The sequence below is a fragment of the Cyclopterus lumpus genome, chromosome 17, assembly GCF_009769545.1.
Source record: "Cyclopterus lumpus isolate fCycLum1 chromosome 17, fCycLum1.pri, whole genome shotgun sequence".
In the NCBI taxonomy this organism is placed as follows: domain Eukaryota; kingdom Metazoa; phylum Chordata; class Actinopteri; order Perciformes; family Cyclopteridae; genus Cyclopterus; species Cyclopterus lumpus.
This window is the reverse complement of record NC_046982.1, coordinates 6,873,549-6,892,762: the sequence shown is the minus strand read 5'-3', so window position 1 is coordinate 6,892,762 and position 19,214 is coordinate 6,873,549. Positions and strand designations below refer to the sequence as shown.

General features: G+C 45.8%; 1 protein-coding gene across 1 annotated transcript in view; it reads right to left on the bottom strand.

The window, feature by feature from the left end:
• cdh2 (cadherin 2, type 1, N-cadherin (neuronal)) overlaps positions 1–19,214 on the bottom strand; it is a 57,550-nt gene that overhangs the window by 15,361 nt on the left and 22,975 nt on the right. The window contains exons 3-7 of the mRNA XM_034555269.1: positions 6,562–6,782; positions 2,801–2,968; positions 1,682–1,837; positions 512–656; positions 68–240 (exon numbers count right to left, since the gene is read on the bottom strand). Coding sequence (XP_034411160.1) covers positions 68–240; positions 512–656; positions 1,682–1,837; positions 2,801–2,968; positions 6,562–6,782 — 863 coding nt within the window. The remainder of the gene's footprint in view (positions 1–67; positions 241–511; positions 657–1,681; positions 1,838–2,800; positions 2,969–6,561; positions 6,783–19,214) is intronic.

Here is a 19,214-nt window from a genome sequence, read left to right as displayed (position 1 = left end):
GTTTCCAGAAATCCACGGACTAGGAAGAAGAAGGAAAAAAAAGCCTTGAAGGAAAGACGTCAAGCACCTCTCTGTCCAGGCCGGCCGCCACCGTAATGATGCCTCCCGTCTTATTGTTGATGGTGAACATATTGGAGGTTGGGCTCTCTGGATTCTGAGACAGGATCTTGTAACGCAGCATCCCATTGGCTGTTTTTGGGTCGTCTTTGTCAACAGATGTCACCGTCATTACAAATGTTCCTGAGGGGGATAGAAAGACAGAAAGACAATACTTTAACTCATTCTTTTAATTGGCAATCAAAAGACATGAGTTGAGCAAATGGTGCCATATTGAACCAAGCTAGATCTAAAGCTTTGTAGTATAGAAATCCAATGTTCTTTTCTTGTGATCTTAAAATACCCATAAACGCTGCAATGCAAAGTTTATGCCATCAATGCCGTCTGAGCTGCCAGCACCACGGCAGCATGTGAAGCCGGGGGCTCGCACGGCACCCCATCGGTGCTACTTTACCTGGCTTGGAACCCTCTGGAACAGTGCCGTTCCAGATCTGATGAGTGAACTCGGGTCTGTTGTCGTTCATGTCGATCACATTGATCACAATGTCAATAGGGTTTTCCACCTGGTTGCCGTTCAGGTCCACTGCATGAGCTCTCAGCTGCAGGAAACACAAACACATCGGGGCTGTAGGACCGCGGGAGCAGGGACGATTCTCAACTGGGCAAACAACGCGTTGGGCCGGAGCACCAACGGCTCGCTCAATGTCACCAGTTGAACTCTGCATTTCATTCTGGTTCTGTTTTAAGGGAAATACTTGCCACAGAGTTGTCAACAACACAAGCCTTTTAGCTGCGTTTACATGGCCGTCTCTTAAGAAAACAAACTGACTATACAGTATTCAGTACTGTTGCCTACGTTAGTTCAGCACGGGTTTGCATCTGATTGAGGAAAACAACTCTGATTTGCTGCATTTATGTATTTATTTGCTTACGCCAAGTACATCTCTCCTGCATACACACAGCCACAAGGTTGGTGCCTTACACAGAGGTTTAATTAGCTAGTAATACAAAAACAAAAAAAGGTTTTGGACACAATCCTTCATATGTAATACCTTAAAGTCGAGTTGAAGTGTAAATAAATCAATGGATTATACGGAATGTTAAACAGCGAAAACAAAGTTTAATAGTGAAAATGACTGTATTGATCTACAATTTACAGCTCAGTGAAGGTTTCTTGCTGTGAAAGTCTTTCGTGACCTCCAAACCTCAAGCAAGCAGATATTAACTACAGTGTTGCTTGATGTCTACCCCGTGGTGTTAAAGCACTTGAATAGCATTAAAAGCTAAGCTATATAATTCAAAGACCACTGCAATGTAATGTAATGGGAGAACCACTAATGGATAAAGCAGCTCTGAAGGAGCTGGAGGTTATCATAATGCATCTAGCACACTCCGTTAACATCATGTTGACTCCTCGACATTCTCAGACGGATAAGTCAGACTTCCTTGGAGCCCCGGGTCTTTATAGGGTCTTAGGAGACCTGTATAGGCTACACATGACCCTTGAGCGCATGACAAATGGCAGAAATGTACAGCACGGACACAGAGAACATCATATTCCATTTATGAGGATATTATAAAGACTTTTTTTTGTTGCTTTGTTTTACTATCGTGTGTGACGTACATGGAAGTTGGAGATGTGCTCTCGATCCAGGGGCTTGTTGACAGACAGCTCTCCAGAGATCGGTTCAATGATGAAGATGCCGGTGGGCGGCTGGTCAGCTCCAGGACCCGTCACACTGTATCTGAGGGACCGGTTTTTGTCATGGTCCGACCGGATCTGTGGGTGGAAAGAGGTGTTAATGACAGCATCAAAGCAATGCCGACCGTACCCTGGCTACTACTTGAATTTGTTGTTTAAAGCCGATCATATCTGATAACAACATGGAAGGACGGTTCTCTTTTTACATCGACATATATAAACACCTGTACCAAAGTCTATGTGTTCATGTGATGTTTATTTCAGCACCGATCACAGTATTGGTATAAAAATAGATTGCTGTGTAAGCAAAAGAGGGCATATGAAGAGAGTGTGTGTGTGTCCGTGTCCTGATGTTATGGTCTGTCTATCCTGTTTGCCATGTAAGCCGAGACCCTCTGTGCCGACAACCTGGATCCGTGCTGAGCAAACAGAGTATTTCCTCATCCTGGTATCATCCATTACAGCCCAAAAAACATCCTTCTAATATGACCGGATTAAATATAAAAGCACACAAATAGCATGTACAGGACTTAAACAACTCTGAAAAAAGGCTCTACTTCTTAGCTGTCCCTGGGAGTATTGCTTGTCCTCTGTGAGCCATCTACACCTGACGCTGACCAGAGGATGGCAGCAAATTAATTTGGCCGTGTGTGCCCTTGAGCCACGATAAAAAAGGAGTAGAATATCTCAACAAGGCAACCCAGGAACAATTGTGATGGTGGCCACTTCAGATTTCTCTATGCCTCCAAGTAATGCCAGGTTACATTAATAACCGAAAGGCAAGCGCCACCCTGAAACAAAAAGGTAAATAATACAGCGGGGAAGAAAGAGCTCTGACCTTTAGTGAAGTGCTGCAACTACGAAGCATTTGGTGAAGGCATAAGTCTAATGTCTGTGTCCCTCTGAGTGGGAGCTTAGGGCAACAGGGACCTTCAAGTTTGTCATAGCTAGCAAAAGGAATTTACTTTCCTGCCGTGAGAGTGGTGTGTGTGTGTGTGTGTGTGCGTGTGTGTGTGTGTGTGCTTGGGTGAGCTACGTTACCCGGACAAGCTCTAGTGGGAATGGGCCTCGTGAGTTCTCCGGGACATTGATTGGGGGGATGACCCAGTCTCTCTTCGTGCGTTTGAGTTGGCTGTCCACGTTTCGTGATGGAAACGCTATTTCCTTCAAATCCTCGGACATGACTGGAGGGGCAGCAACTTGCTGGACCTGTGAAAAAGGAAATGATTAAGTTCAAGGGCTGGACGGTGATCATACCTTTTGCAGGGGGAAAAAAAACACACTTGATTAGATTCATTTTCAGACACGCCAGGCGGCATGGCTCTATGGACGGCTGAAATGGCGCGACGACTGTCGGATGGATCGCCATGAAATGTCAGGCGGGCATTCGTGGCCCCCAGAGGATGAACCCAGGGCGTCAGTGATCTCCTGAAGCATTCCTTATTGTTTAATCTAGCGCTAGAAATCGGGTCAAAAATAGTCAATACATCCGATACCTGAGGACAAAATGTTAGCTAGGTACGGTGGCTGTGGTAAACACTGGCATTGTCACCGTGCCTAAAGTCAGCCACACATAAGAGTCCCATAGCGGTCAACTCTTAGTCTTGTTATTGTGTTCATCCTGCGGGAATGAACGACTCAATCCCATCGTGTATCCATTAGGCGACAGTCAACCGCAGCCACTGCCCATCAAAACACTGCGGCGACACTTTACTGCAAAGAACGCTATTGCAGGCCCGACTTCCATCTTGGTTTTATCAAAAGGAAACGGATGTGGTGATAAAAAGAAACCGGCTGCAATTTCCTGCAAAACTAATAAGCTCTTCCAAATGCAATTTAATGCGTATTCCGAATGCGTGATCAAGCACACAATCCATTTTCTGTGACTTTCTTTGTAGCTTCCAATATCTACAGGACAACATGTGATGACAATGCTTTGGTGTAGCACACGGCCAGCCCTCTTTGCTTTAAACGGCAGACCCCTTCTTATGTCCTGATAAAATGCGCCCACACAGGCAGACCAGCTTCCATAATGGATCTGCCATCCTCCCTCAGCTGTAATGAATGAGATTTGAAACAAAGGAGGATGGTACCTGCAAGCCAGACACTAAACACACAGATGGCTCAAATTGCTGATGCCGCTACAGAGACTCAAGTAGTGCCAGGGAAAATTAAAATAACCTTGAACACAATGAGGCAGGAAGGAAAACAGAAAAACAATATGTAAAATCCATCAATGTCAATGAATGATAGCTGGGATTTCAACGGAGCGTGTTCCCTACTGCTGCCCGTAATTATTCGGATGTTGATTGGTTGCGAGGTAGTCAAGTCCTACAGAATACCATAAAGTGTCCCATGCAAATACAGAAATTAATTACATCTGTGTCACCTTATAGTGTGACCCACATATCTCCCAGTCTCCCTGCCCTCCCAACATCTGGGGAGCTGTCGCAGAGCGTCCACTAATCATGTTTGAAATCAGATTACACTGCGGTCACACATTGGCAATGCAGAGAGGCAAGCGGACAGATAGCGATATCTATTACCCTATTAGAATGGGCGCGAGTGAGAGCAGTAATTATTTGCAACCTGCGTCCGGAATGATGAATGGCAGGCTGGGATCGCTCAGCCCGACGCGCAGCTATCTGCGGAGCGCTGGAGGTCCCGCGCCTATCTACGCTCTCCGAACCCCCCTCCATCTTCTGACTAGAAGTCTACTTTAGAGTCCAGGAGAGTGTTTGGCTGAGTGATGACCTGCATGCCTGTGTGTGTGTGTGTGTGTGTGTGTGTGTGAAGAGGGGAATTAGACGTGTGTATTTGCCCTGTTTAGAAAAAGTCTCCCTTTCAGATACTGACATGTTTTCTCCTCGCGGACTGAGGTCGCAATAGAGGTGGAGCCGGCGGCCGAGGACACTCGCGCTAATGAGGATATTGTTTGGTTTGTCATTGATTAAAATGTTTCCCCACGGTTGTTGCAATCATGGGACTAATAAAAAAATAAAAATTTTAAAAAAAGAGAAAAATCACTTATGTGATTAAGAGATGCGTGATGATTCATGACAATAATAATTGTGTTGAGGGGGAAGATAACCGCTCGTGACCTCATAAACGTGGTAGATACAGGAAAGTCAATCCCTGATTTCATTACGGACAAATCGGGGGCAAACCCAACCGCTCTCCACAGACACAGATCAGAGTACAGCTGCTGGTGATGCAGATGATCATTTGTATACAAATGTACAACCATTGTGGGGTTCTGATTTTCATTGGATAAAAAAAAAAAAAGTGTAGTGAAATTAGTGAAAGTGTATTTTGGCCTGTTTGGGACCAGCCGACAACGGTGAGTAATGGCACCATTAAAAGCACATACCTGCAGGAGTCCCTATAGTAAATGAGTGTCAGTGGCTAACGACGGTGTTTTGTAAAGCCATGAAATCATTAACGGCCACAGGTTTAATTTGGGCCCAGCAGACAGTAACTACACACAACTGGTGGTATTAACTTTTAATCTGCACCCACATACAATAAAACACCTGCATTTCCTGAGATCATCTGCTTTGCTGCCTATTTAGAAATGGCCACTATTATTACAGGGATATCAAAAAAAACAACACATTTATATAACAAACACTATTATTGCTTTCGGGGTTCATTGAGATGCCACAAGGCTAATGATCCAAGATCTTACCGCAATGAGCATTAACGTATGCACATAAAGGCTCACTTCTACGCTACGGAGTGGGTCCGGATAGAGAGCAGCACACAGAGCAGCACACAGAGAATAGTAGAGACGCACCGATCGATCAGCTGATCTGGATCTGGTATTACCGATGATCGACCGATCAGTCTCAGATATAGCCGATTCCCCGCCGGTGGAATTTATATGCATGAGCCACGCGATGATTAGCGATGTGCACACGGTAGCAGTAACCCCAGCTATTGTCACAGCCACCAGCTAGCGATGCTACATACAGATTCAGAAATAGACCTGTGTAAAATAAAATAAAAAAGGGATACATACACAGTGAGGAATATCTTCTCAGATACGTAAATACTATTTACATATCATGTTCCTAATTTATGAACAGGCAATACCATTTTCCATTAAAGAGAAGCTAGAAAAATGTTTGTGTGCCGTCAAATACAGCTCAGGTTTAAAGCAACAGATATTATCTAATTCCGCAGCATCACATAATCCACTGGAGTCAGAAACCTCTCCAATAACCGGGGCTTTGGAGCTTCTTTTCATTTCCTGGTTACAAGGTGGACAGAAAGGACATGGGCGGTGCGGTGTTTCTGTGCACTTCCTCTGATCCACGGCCAATAACAGTGTTGACACATGAGCACACGGCCATTCTAACTAATTGCAGATGACTGCGCCGCGCGACCAGCGGAGCGCTTTTTCCGCGGCTCAGACAGATGCTTCCCGTCTTCCACAGCACTGAGAGGTGTGTCCCCTTTTGGATGATGAGGCAATAACCCCACAATCACATGGCCCGCTCACTGAATATCAACTTTATGAGGTGCTATTTGCATCTGCTCTTGCTACCCATTGACCGTGTAGAGTATACGTTTGTGCTCCTGGTAAATTGACACATTAACTTTTAATTAGCGAGCATCCATCCAGTCTCCCGGAACACCTGCTACAATTTAGGGAACTAGTCATCTGTGAATGTGCAGTGTACCTAATAAGCATAAGTTATTTGATGCAAGGGGAGAATTGATCATTCCACCTTTCGGCAGCGGTAACATCAGTCAACAAACAAGTCAGAGATGTCATGGAGGCGGTTACGTGTATTCACCTGCTTGCTGGAGTGCGCCGAGGGTGTCAGGCTGACTTGGGCCACCCATTGCTGCAGAGTGGTGGCGTCGCTGGCCTTGATCAGCAACGGTGACGCGGCGGGCGCGGAGTGCTGAATGGTCCTGGCAGCGTAAACTACTCCGTCGGCCTCTATCCGGAAGTCAGTCGGGTTGCTGCATTCAAACCGCACCGGGCCCACTCGGCCACAGTCGACAAACCTCACTGCGAGAGACAGGGAGGGGGGGATAAATAATGAAATTAGTCCCAAAGTGAGAGAGAAACCTGGAGGTAAAACTAGCGATGGAGACAAAAGGAGGCGGAAGACAGACAGCCAGTCAGACACAAGAGGGTCCACAAAGGTTTTCTGATTTTCCTTCTCGCTCATGCATTATTCACCTCAAGCTGTGCCCCAAAGGTATTGCTCAAAACAGGTGCAGTGGAGGAGAGAGTTGGAGGGGGAGAAAAGTAAAGCGAAAAAAAACAAGGGAAGTGTGGCCCTTAGGGTCTATTAAATGAGAACCCCAAAACATTACATTAAAACCCCAAAGTGTAAATTAGAATAAGTCTAAACGCCTCCACTGCGTTTTGCGCTTGAGAAAATACATCCAGCGCGTATGAACATGTTCCCGGGATCGCGCTGGATGAGTCCCGTTGCATTTCCAGCTGAGGCCATCACATGCTAGCTTTGTCCCCCCATGACATAGAGGGTTGCCTTCCGTGGATGACTGCCGATCCACCGCTCCTCGAGAGACAGAAGGAAGCGCGTGTGATGTTTATTTCATCAGCGTGTTTCACACAGGAAAATAAATAAATAAAATACAAAAAAATAAAAAATAAAAAAAACACAGAAATTCGCGCATGCAAACATACACTGCAAGACTGGTGGCTCGTGGGGGCTGGAGTCCCACCGGTGCCTCAGTGGCACAACACCGGCTCATGTTTCAAGTAGGAGAGTGACAGTACAGCACAGCCTACGTGGCTACTATGTGCGCACGCACACACACACACCTAAGAGCATCATTGTCAGATCCTTTTGTGTGGATGTGTTACCCTGAAACCCCCCCACACACACTCCCTTCATGTTTAGGGCACACAAAACGGCATAAAAGGAAAGATCCCTTCCGGCCACAGAGATCACAACGTTACTATACATCGCCTGTGTGGAGGCTCTGATGGTGCTGCTTTGAATTATTAAAAAGGAGCTGTGGAATTACTTAACAAAAGCCTTGAAGGAGGGTGCCTAATCTTCCTTTGTGCTGCTACCTTGGAGACCCACAGATGTCTCCAGAGTATCGTGTGCACTCGGAGGCGCATCGAGTTCCTCTGGGCTCGGGGTAGATCCATTCAGGGTCCAAGGGAAGTCATACGTTTAGCCCCCGGACCTAATTTAATTTCCCCACGTAAACACATGCAATCACTTGTCCTGAAGTGCGCCACTCGCTTGAATAAGGACGTCACAGTGACGGAACACAACGCGGCGAGTTTGCCGTCAGTTCAGCAGGAGTCTTTCGTTTTCCGTCCGCTGCACCCGTTCCTCTCCTCTTGACCTCTCCTCTTGACCTCTGCGTTTCACAGAGGGGCGGGGCTTGCGCCTTCTCCGTTGTTACGCGTCGCACTCGGGAGTCCGCTAGCTTGTTTTCGCAGGCAAATGCACAGCGGACGTGCGTATGTTTAATTATTGTAATGTTTATGTACCGGAGGTGGCTCACACAGATGCGTGTATTAGATGCGGCCTTATGCATATCATATCCCGTAGTCGGAATTTTTAAAGCACTTTCTGAATAACGAGGGAGGATGCGATTGAGATGCATCGGGATTCGCAGACCTCAACGCCCTGCCAGCAATAGAAGGCTGAATTCAGCGCCTGTTGCTCGTAACAGAGGTCAAGGGAAATGTTTTCAGGTCGATACACTCGGTCCCAGATGTACCCGTGTCCTCAGTGAGCGTCGAAAGGCACAATGGCTAAAACCAACAGCGCAGAAGGAAAAATGTTCTTTTGAAAAGCCGGTTTAAAAAAAATACAAAGGGTGTATGCAAGTTTTTGAATGTGGGGGAAATAGAATGCAAGTAAGAACGATCGCGTGAGGGAACTTTGTTTCCGATAGATGGAAGCGCAGTCTTGTTATACTTCATCAAAACCAAAACGAGGAGAACAAATCTGTCTGCAAGGACCATGAGCTGCACTCCATTACGCCTTCTGCTGAAAGATTTAAACACTGAAGAAACAAGAACACTCTCAGTGCAAAAGTTTGCCAACGGCATTGAAGACTTGTCGTCTAAATAATAGCACAGCGAGGTGAAACGGCGGATCCGATAATAAAGATAGAAAGAAGATCACGACGAGATCTTTCCTCCATATCGGAATACACTTGATATTGACCATCTCCTTCCTGGCTGCTTTTGCTCAATTAACCTTGACCAATTAGCTTTTATTCCCCCCCCCCCTCTCCTCTTTGAACCCGACACAGCTTACATCAGATAGATGACCTTCTTTTTCCCCCCACCAAAGCTAGCCGCCTGTAAACTCAAAGCCTTCAGGCAATCACCAGCCAGATCCTCAGACAGAGAGAGAATACAGAGTAAGGAGCTACCAAGATAACTCGCAATGCAGCAGGAGACGGTCCATAGACGGGTCTCACTCTCACGACTCCCACTGGGGGGGGGGGGGGGGGGGGGGGGGGGGGGGGGATGCTAAATAAGGGTATACAGCAGGTGTGAGTAGACGCCAAAAACAATTAGTTGATTCATCGCTAATTAAATAAATTAAAGATATTTGGATTATGGACTGTTGGTCTATCGGATAATACGAAGAATTTTAATAAATGTATATAAATGAGTTGCCTTCGGGTGAATTAGTTGCCTGCAGGTATGAGTTTGCTGATGATTAAAAAGGAACTTCTTGATGTCTAGCCATCCGTTCTCCACTAACTACGAACAGGACTCCCGTAATGCAACACCGACTTGTCTTATCTTACAAACAGTAATTTATAGACCACAGATGTCTATCTGGCTCAGCTAGTTTGATTTATATTCTTTCAGACAAAAATGTATGCTTTTAACCGAAGACTTATCAGCACTACCATCACTAAATGCATTTTAGTGCCCAACACAATTCGGGCTCCACTGAAACGGCAGCTTCCATTTTCTGTCCTCGTGGCACTTTTGACTGTTCATTCTTTTCTTTTTTTTCTCGTGAAAAACCTGTGTTGCGGTGAACTTGACAGCAGCGCTCCCCCTTGTGAGTAATTTTAGCCCAAGAGCTACGCTCCGGCTCTTTAACATTGTCTGAAATTTTGGCCATCAGGACACCTCTGAGAGGCCTCTTCAGCGGCCGGGCCCCCACGGCACTCGCTGCACAAACTCCCAGGAGGCCCGGCCGTTCCAAATGATAATGAATGAGCGTGTCCAGCATGTGTCTATTCATTTATCAGACGCGCTCTGGTGGCTTATGAAAACCACAGGAATGTGTAGTGTGGCACCGGCTACAGCCGGGCTGCTGCAACTCATCCATATATCTAGACGTATTGGCTCCCCAAGGTGCAGGCCGAGGGGAGCTCATGGCTGCCACGCCCTAACAGACATGTCGTCATGGGCGCAACGATAATGGCCTTTGGGATGGACAGAAATGCCGTTGCAGCAGCGGGGGGCTCGGGGTTGGGGGTTTAAAAAAAGAAAAAAAAAAAAAAAGAGGGGGCGAGGGGAGAGAAGAAAAAAAAAAAACAGGCCCGTCAGCAGAAAGGCCTGTCCAACTAATACCCTGCACCGGGGCCCAACATTACCTCCGACTCAATGGTTCTATTCACAGCTTAGATGCCCGATTCCCCCACTCCCCACCCCCACTGACAAGCAACACAAAACCCACGGCTAACCTCTCCGTAGTGCCAGAGCGCCTCTCTATTGTCTGCTTCGTCACGTGATAACTCTAACTCAGACAGACACAAAGAGAGAGAGAGAGAGAGAGAGAGAGAGAGAGAGAGAGAGAGAGAGAGAGAGAGAGAGAGAGAGAGAGAGAGAGAGAGAGAGAGAGAAAGAGAAAGAGAAAGAGAAAGACATTTAATTTCCAACATGGAATGTGGGCTCCGAGACAAAAAAGAAAACGTTCCACAATCTCAGCTTTCTACGCCTGCCTGCCAAATATATACGCTGGCTGCAGGTGAGCGGGCTGAAAGTCCCACTAATGTGTTGTGAATGTGACGGGACACAAAGCTCTCGTGTGAGGTCACCCCAATAAACTGCCGCTCATTGCCGGGAAGTGGTGTGACTGGCAGCCGAGAAATACTCGACATAGGTGTTTCATCAGTGGCCGAGGATAAATGCAGACCCAGGCAAATACCCCAGTGGCGGTCCTCCCGCCCCCAACCCCCGGGTGAATGGTACAACCCCCCCGCCCCCCCCGACCAAATGCATTATTCGCAAATGAATGTGAGCAGGTTTAGCGCGGTTGGCCTGCACTGGCGACGAGACAATGCAATATGAAGCGGAGGCTCCGGCTGAATGTGCTGCGCGAGACACCGATGCCAGCGCCGCTGTTTATAAGATCCTGTTAAGCCCCGGTGGAGCTCACACTCTGGTACCTCAATAACAACTGCTGTGATATTCTAATCCAGTCCAACATTGGGGGAGAACATGCCAAATTAAGGTCAGCATTGTTGTTTTTTTACAGCGTACAGAGTTTGTGCCCGACCACAAAAAAAAAAACATCCTTCACAGTGTATTCTGTAATTGCCCAATTATTGAACAAATTGCTAAAAGCACAATCCACAGGTTTTTTTATTAAAAAAAATGACTGCATGCCTAATTGTGTAAGCATATGTTATTCTCTCTCGAACTGTACTTTTTCTCATGCTATTATTAGTCTATTCTACAAGCTTCAAGGCTGGTAAGCAACTTATTACATCCAACTCTTCACAATTAGGGATATTTCCATGGGGATGCTTAAAGAAGACTTTACTCCCCTGGACTGTATTGTTGCCCTCTGATCTGATGCCATAATAAAGATGGATTTATGTACAAACTATACTTTATCGTTTAAATGCCAACACCGGAAGTTAGCATGGCACGGGTTCCCTCGACAAAATGCCAATGGGATTTTTCCATTGGATATCTTTTTGCTGAAAATAAGCTCTGTGACAAGCGCAAGTGTCTGATACCGACACGGTCGGTTCCCGCAAGATAATCTTCAAAAATGAACCCCGCCGTTACGATTTTTGAATACAATCAGCGAAAGTAAAGAGCCGACGTTGGGCTATGAAAAAGGAACTACGCCGCCGCGGCCGTCGGCGACACGCAAAAGCTTCAAAATGAATACGAGCGGTATTCGCTGATGTATTTACACAAACGTGAAATTATCTTCGGCTCGTGTTCGCCGCATACTTTTTTTTTTTCTTTTTTTCTCAGGCATCTAATTAAAAAACCCAATTGAAAAACACGACTTCGAGAAGAGGGAACCGCGAGAGCAAAAAAAAAAAGTTCCCGGGTTTTGGGACTCAGCAGCGCTCTATTGTGTCAGGAATGAAGACAATAAACGTTGGGCTGCGAAGACATCATCAATCTCTTGTTTTTAATAAAACAGCCGGCGCCGGCAGAGGGGCAACCGTGGTGCTCGAGGTGACGCTATGTTGCACTGCTGACTCGAGACGTGTCTAAAATATCCACGTACTCCCCGGAGATGAGACGCAGAGACGAGACGAAGATACTTTGTCGGTGTTCAGAAAATAGGGTATTCATCAGAGAAAGTACACTGTTTGTAGCTGAAGCTTGGATCTGGGAATGATGATACTGCCTTTTGCCAGACTAAGCCCTTGAAGGCGTTTTACAAATGTGCTGCACTTCAAACGCGCAAAGCATTCCATGCATTTATAGCTTGGCCTAAAATACGTAAAAGGATTTTGGATGAATAAATAAATAAATAAAAATAAAACATGCATGCAATGTTTGTACTCTGTTCCTTGTCTCTCGCAATTAAGGAAACTAAAGAGGGTTTGCACCAGAGCATAAACACATTTAATAAGCGGCTGGCTCGCTTTCCTAGCGTGATTGCAGTGACCAATCCCCTCCAACACTTTGTTTGTGTGGTTTATGCATATTGCTGGAGCTAGTTCCCTAAAACTGATGCCCCAATTAGAGAATGTTGAAGAGCCCCTCAAAAAGACGTACCAACACACACACACACACACACACACACACACACACACACACACACACACACACACACACACACACACACACACACACACACACACACACACACACACACACACACACACACACACACACACACACACACACACACACACACACACACACACACACACACACACACACACACACACACACACACACACACACACACACACACACACCTTGATGTAGAACAGTGGCCCTGAGGAGAGCGAAACTATTTATGTGTTTTGACGTGCTCCCTCTTTCCTTTTTAAAACACGCTCTTATATCACACGGTCATTTGCTCACCCGGGGCTCGGCGGTCACGTTCCAAAAAAGGACAATTAAAAAAGGACAATAAAAAAGTTAGCAGACTCCCCAAGATTGACCTCCAGTTCCTTTAGAGGGGCGACACTTCTACCACGACCTTCTCCACTTTCGCGGCTACACATCCGCTACATGCTTGGTTAAATACCTGCTAAGCAAAACAATTAAATGAAATAAAAAGCTAGCTGTGACATTCAGCCTCTAATCCCTGTCGCAATAACAGGTTTCTCTGCACATAAAAAGAAAAGAAAAGTGCACGATAACATGCATGGCTCTTTTGAATAAGTAATATTTGCCCTTTTGAAAAATTACCAATGTGGATGGGTCGGTAGGTAGGGGGGGGGGGGCAATCACAATTATTCTCCGGCCTTTGTTGTGTAAATGAAATCTGTGTTTTTCCAGCACAATGACAGCCGAGCATTGTGTGGATTACTGTGTCACTGGAGCCAAGAGCTGATAAGGCTAAGCTACATCCTTCTGCACTTATCAGCGCACAGCTACTGGGATTGTGCTCCGAGAGTTATTGAGACGAGCGGCTTGATACGCAGGCTTTAGTGGGGCGTTAAACTGACCACATTACCAGGATGCTAAACCCCGCTCGCTGTTCGCGGTGTCTTTTCGGGTGAGCTCTGCGGAACGCTTGCAGCTCAATATGAAACGCGTCACATGAACATGCCCGGGGGGGGGGGGGGGGGGGTCAAACTGCTGAAATGACGAAAGCTGACGCGGTATAGATCGACAGAAAACCGGCCTCCCGGAGTCCTTTCTCTTTCGAGTTCAAAGGACAATAATTGATACTCGTGTAGAAAGAAACTTCAATTACTGTGGACTGTGATGGGGCTAAGTGTTAGGTAAATGTGATCATATATAACAACGTCTCCTCCTCTCTCTAAATCACTGAAGCCTTTCTGTCTACAACGCCCAGTTGGCAGAACCGCTCAGAAGTAAATCAGAGTTCTATTAAAATGAGCTGTTGAACTTCATGACCACAACAGCTTTTCTCTGGCCGCCTCCTGTCCTCCCAGAAAAAGGTCAGGTTTTTTTTAATTGCTCTCTATTCCCTAATTCACCTGAAAACTGCTGGCATTGGTCACTTTGTTCAATCTACAAAAGGCTTTCAGGATTAACAGAGGGACGGAGGACGGGACGGAGAACAAAAGCAGGTTGGGGTTTTAAATACAGCGATGTGAGTGAAGCTGTAGGCCAGAAGCTGGAGGCCAGAGGCTGGTCTAGACGCCTTTTAAAAATCAGTGTGAAAATCATCAGCCGTTGAAAGTTAGCCCCGTGCATCTTTTTTAGTTTTTTATGGTCCCTGTATCACGGAGGTCACTCTCTGGTGACCTTGCTACACATGTTAGTGTACGCCGCAGCATCCATCTCCGCCTCGCCACTGAGCTGATGATGCCGTGCTCAGTAGGCGGACACTTGGAACCGGACAGGAAGCGAACTCGTGCCCGCGGCTCGCATTGGGTGAGAAATAAGCATGAATATTAAAACATCAGATATTGATCGCTTCCATTTTATTATGCATCGACTGAGATGCAAACAGAGATGCTACTTAAAACAAAAGAGCTCGTGGCCCTTGTGGCACCGTCGGATCCTCCAAAAACATGGATTCATTCATTATTAATTAATGTGAAACCCACGTCCATTTCATCACTCTTCTCCGTAGATAGTGAAGAATTTGCTTGAATTGGTGGTATATATTTGGCAGTTAATGTTCAAAAGAAGCAGCCCCCCCCACCCTGAGCCTCCAGTTCCAAGCTGAGCTGATATCATCTGAAGAGGCTTGTGACAAGGGCCGGGCACTAAAACTACCTCAGTGCAACCTGTAATGTGACAGTATTAGTTCCTTTTGATCTCGAAAGCACGGCTTCAGAGCTATTTAGTTCTTCCCCTTGATCATTCCCATCAAAATACCCTCATAAAAATCAAAGAGACAAAGAAGGAGGCAGTGACCGGTGGTGAGGTAACCTCTGCTGGCATGTTCGCTGGGCCTTTTTTTTTTCTCCCTTCTTTAAATTAGAGCAGCAGAGAGTGTCTTGTATTGGATTTGTTGCAGAGAGAAGAGACACAAATATATCTCTCTGCCCAGAACTGTACCAATCATTGTTCCGCAGGGACAATCATTATCCAGGGCTCTTGTTGGGGGGGGAAACTGAAGAGGTGACTTACGCAATAATGTCAGTGTCGCCCACTGCTTCCACCAAGTGGAAAAGTAATAGTGTTAAAACCACACATTGTTCGGGTATAGGCTCCGGCTTCACTGTCGCCAACTGTAGTAAATATTGTCTGTCAAACCAATGCTGCGGCTGTGCGCTGGCAACAGGATCGCTAACGTTCTGACTCGGGCAGAAGTGCCTGTTTATGGAAATTACGTCAACAAACCATGGACGATACTCGCTCATTTCAGAACGAGAGTAAACTGTTATCACTGCAGAAAGCACTCCGTTAGCGCCTCTGCGGCCGAAGACGTCTGGTGCCAGACAGGAATGCCAGTTTGTGTGAAAAAACGTTTCAGTAAAAGGGTGTCAATATATAGCTGGTTTTGTTTAAGTTTTTCACTAATGGTTATGAAAATGGAATTAAGAAACAAAAGTTTGATGACATTTCACATCGGACGCTTAGAAGACAGGCAGGACCTCTGCTGGGAGGAAAACAAAGCGCTGTTAACTCAACGGTTCATTAAAACTTTGATTTGAACGGGGTGAAGGTTGTGCAAATGAATGTACAAGAAGACAAAAGACATTTCCCGGGAGATGGACCGCCGAGGAAGCTATTTGTACGTTATCAATCTAGATAAAAAAAATTTAAAAAATTGATGTGTGTGGGGGGGGCGTGATTACATTCTGGCACATTGTCTAACCTCCCGTGTCATTACTTGACACGGAGTTCATTTAATACCGACAGGAGGCAGGTTCAGCCACCGTAAATAATAAGCAGCACGCGCGACGTGGGCACAGCAGCACGCGGGCCATGCTCATCCTAAAGTCTTCATCTGCTCTCGGTCCACTGATACATGTAACCATTTAAAAACACATTTAAACATTCATTACATGGTGCCACTTGAAGGACCAGCTGGGACAAACACAACGGCGAGGACGTTGTGATATTCGAGGCATAGGCAACAGGGTAATATGAATAATATTCCGGTTTGCATGATCTGTTTCGTCATATTTACACATGTGCGCGTAACCAGAAGTCAAGGCTGCTCACTGTCACTGGTGTAAAAAATTGTTTTTAAATTTTTTTTAAAATGTTAAAAAATTCAAAAAACACACCCTGTGTATTAGAACAGTTTTCAGAAAATAATGGCTTTAAGGCGCATTGTTTAACCGTCTGCTGCAACTGATTAGCGGTGCAAATCCGTCGTTTTGCACCGTTAGCAGCAAGCCTGCCGGCTAGCCGCCAACAATCCATACTAAAACATTTCAAAACGCACATCACATGACCATCCACGTATACTGGGCGTGTGCCCGACGGTGGAGACAGGAAGCACATCGTCTACACCCTGCCGTCGGGTTGGTTGCAGAACACACTGCGGTGGAAGAGCGGCCGTGGCGAAAAGAGAGATCTTTCTTTGCTGGGACCAAACCCATCTGTTTACACCCGTCCACACGAGGATATAACCCGGGCGTTCTCAAATGCTTCTGTTTTCGGTGCTCTAAAATGCCTGCGTAGTGTGAACGCTCAGTGTAAATGTATAGAACCCTCCCACTACGTTCCACCGGAGATGAGATCTCATCTGCCAAAACACAGCACTCCGTGGCTGGTTATGCCTTTGTGCAAATTAAATTTCAGCCATTTCCTCAGAATAATGACTCAATACCAATTAACACGAAAGTGAATGCTATGAGAAAGACATGGTCTGTGCTTCCTCTTTACCTGCGTAGGGAATAATACTTGTGCCTTCTTTGCATAGCTCTGTTGTCAATCAAACCCATGCAAATGACTAGCGCAGGTAAAGACTGATACGGTCCACTGAATCCAATTACAAACCCAGTGACACACACACACACACACACACACACACACACCCTCTCCCCCTCTCCCCCTCTCCCCCTTTTCTTTTTAACACAAACAGCTTCACATATACAGTTTCTCTTTATCCTGCCGTGTACTCAAAGCAGACAGGCGCAGCAATTTGAGCCACGTTCAAAAAAGTGAGGCATTTTATACCAGGAGTGGCTGTAACAAGAAAAAGACACGGCGGGATGAGATGTAGAAATAAAAGCTGTCGGAAGAAAGTAGAAGGAAAAAAAACAGCGCGGGGATCTGGGACCAGTTCTGGGGGCCATTATGTCATGTGTAGCACAGTCACGGGTTCACGCTGAGTTTTTGAGAACAAAGCTAATGGAATTCCTGTTTTCTTGCCTTTTCCTTCGGAGGAGTTGGGGTTGGGGGGACAAGGAGAAGGCGTGTGAATCCTCTTTGGCTGGGAAACAAAGCGGGCAGACAAAGGAAGAAGAGGCTGACAGCCTCTGGAGAGGACCATTATACTGTAAGATAGGGGTTGGTTCTGCGCCTCTCTCCGAGTAAAGACAAATTATTTACAGAGTCATTTGCACACACATAAAACAAAAAATGTATACATTAAAAAAAACAGTACATTCTGCCTTATTGCTTACAGAAACCTCTAGATTGTACAACACGTACATTTATTGATGATCAATTCCAATATTCCTAGATTAAAGAAAGAGGGGAAAACAAGAAAAACATGTCTGAAGAGGCCTGCCCATGGGTATGTGAATGCTTCTCTTTTGAGTCATGTGGTGAGCAGACCATAACAGTCACAGCTACCAACCATTATCCTCATTCTACTCACATGCCCTATGCCACACATCAAGATAAAACATTTGTATTTTTTTTTTTTTAAAGATCTCGCTCTAAACCCCATCATAAGACCAAAACAAACCCCATGGCTGTAGCGTCACTGGATTTAGAAACAGGCCTCCTCTGAAAAAAGGTTGAGGAGAACCGAAGATGTAAAACGAAAAAAAAAAAAAAGGAAAAGAAAAATCCATCCGCAAAAAACAATGACTGCAAGAAAAAAGAAAAGAAGAAAAGAAGCTTCTTCAAAGAGAGGGATTAGGGCGGCTGCCAATAATTGTGCTGTGCGCATTTGCCACTGCGCGTTTGAATCAATACGTTTCAAATTCCGCCTGAAACACAATTAGCCCGCGCTTAAAAAAGGGAGGACGACAAATACGCAGAGGCGAAAGTCTTCACATTCAACCCATACGTCGCTTTTTGCCCCCCAGACGCATGACAGCTTGTTATGTGCCGATGCAGGAAAGTGTGCGCGCCGTCTTAACGCGTCCCCCTTTGTGTCTCGTCGGTTCCCGGAGATATCGAGCTGCGGCTCCGTGTGCGTCCGCGCTGCTAACCTACTTTGACCTGTTTGACCCTCACCCCTCCCCCCACGTAGCTGGTGCTCAACAGAGATCAACTGGGCGGAATGGGAGAAAAAAAAATTAATGAAAAGGGAGGGCAGGTTCTTCTGTGGATGGATGGTGGAATAAAATCCATCCGTGCAAAGCAAACCATGACCCTCTCAAGGTTGAATGAGTCATATTTTTAAATTGATAGCAGACACATAAACTTCCAGTAGACAAATCCATTTTAATGTTGTTGTTTTTTTCACAAATGTGGCCCGTTTTGAAGACCAAAGACTAGTTGTTCTTCTGAATTGGATAGTAAGTTGGTACGTTGCGTGATACAGACATCTCAAGCACAATCCAAAGCTTTTATTGATCACCATATGCAGTTTTTTTGTTCTTCTTTAAATGCAGAAGTTCAGCCTCTGACGCTAAATGCAGCAATCAATTCGTAAGAGACACATCTTTCTATTAGGGCTGCTCACTTTCATATGCAGTCGCGATTGAGTAGCATCACACAAACGCATTCGAAAAAGGTTTCCCATTAAAATATGCCTCGGCTGAAGAAATGAATAAATAAATACACATCTGCGACAATAAAATATGGATTTTAAAATGTTTTCACAGATGAAGAATGAACATTGGTCCCCCTTCATGTGAGCAACATGTGCTTTACGCATTGCAAATACAAATGTGTGTAACAGTTGCCCGGCGCACATGCAACATCAGGTGTGAACAATTAGCCTTGGCATGAGTCCAGCCGAAGGAAGCGTCTCCTCTCACAAGC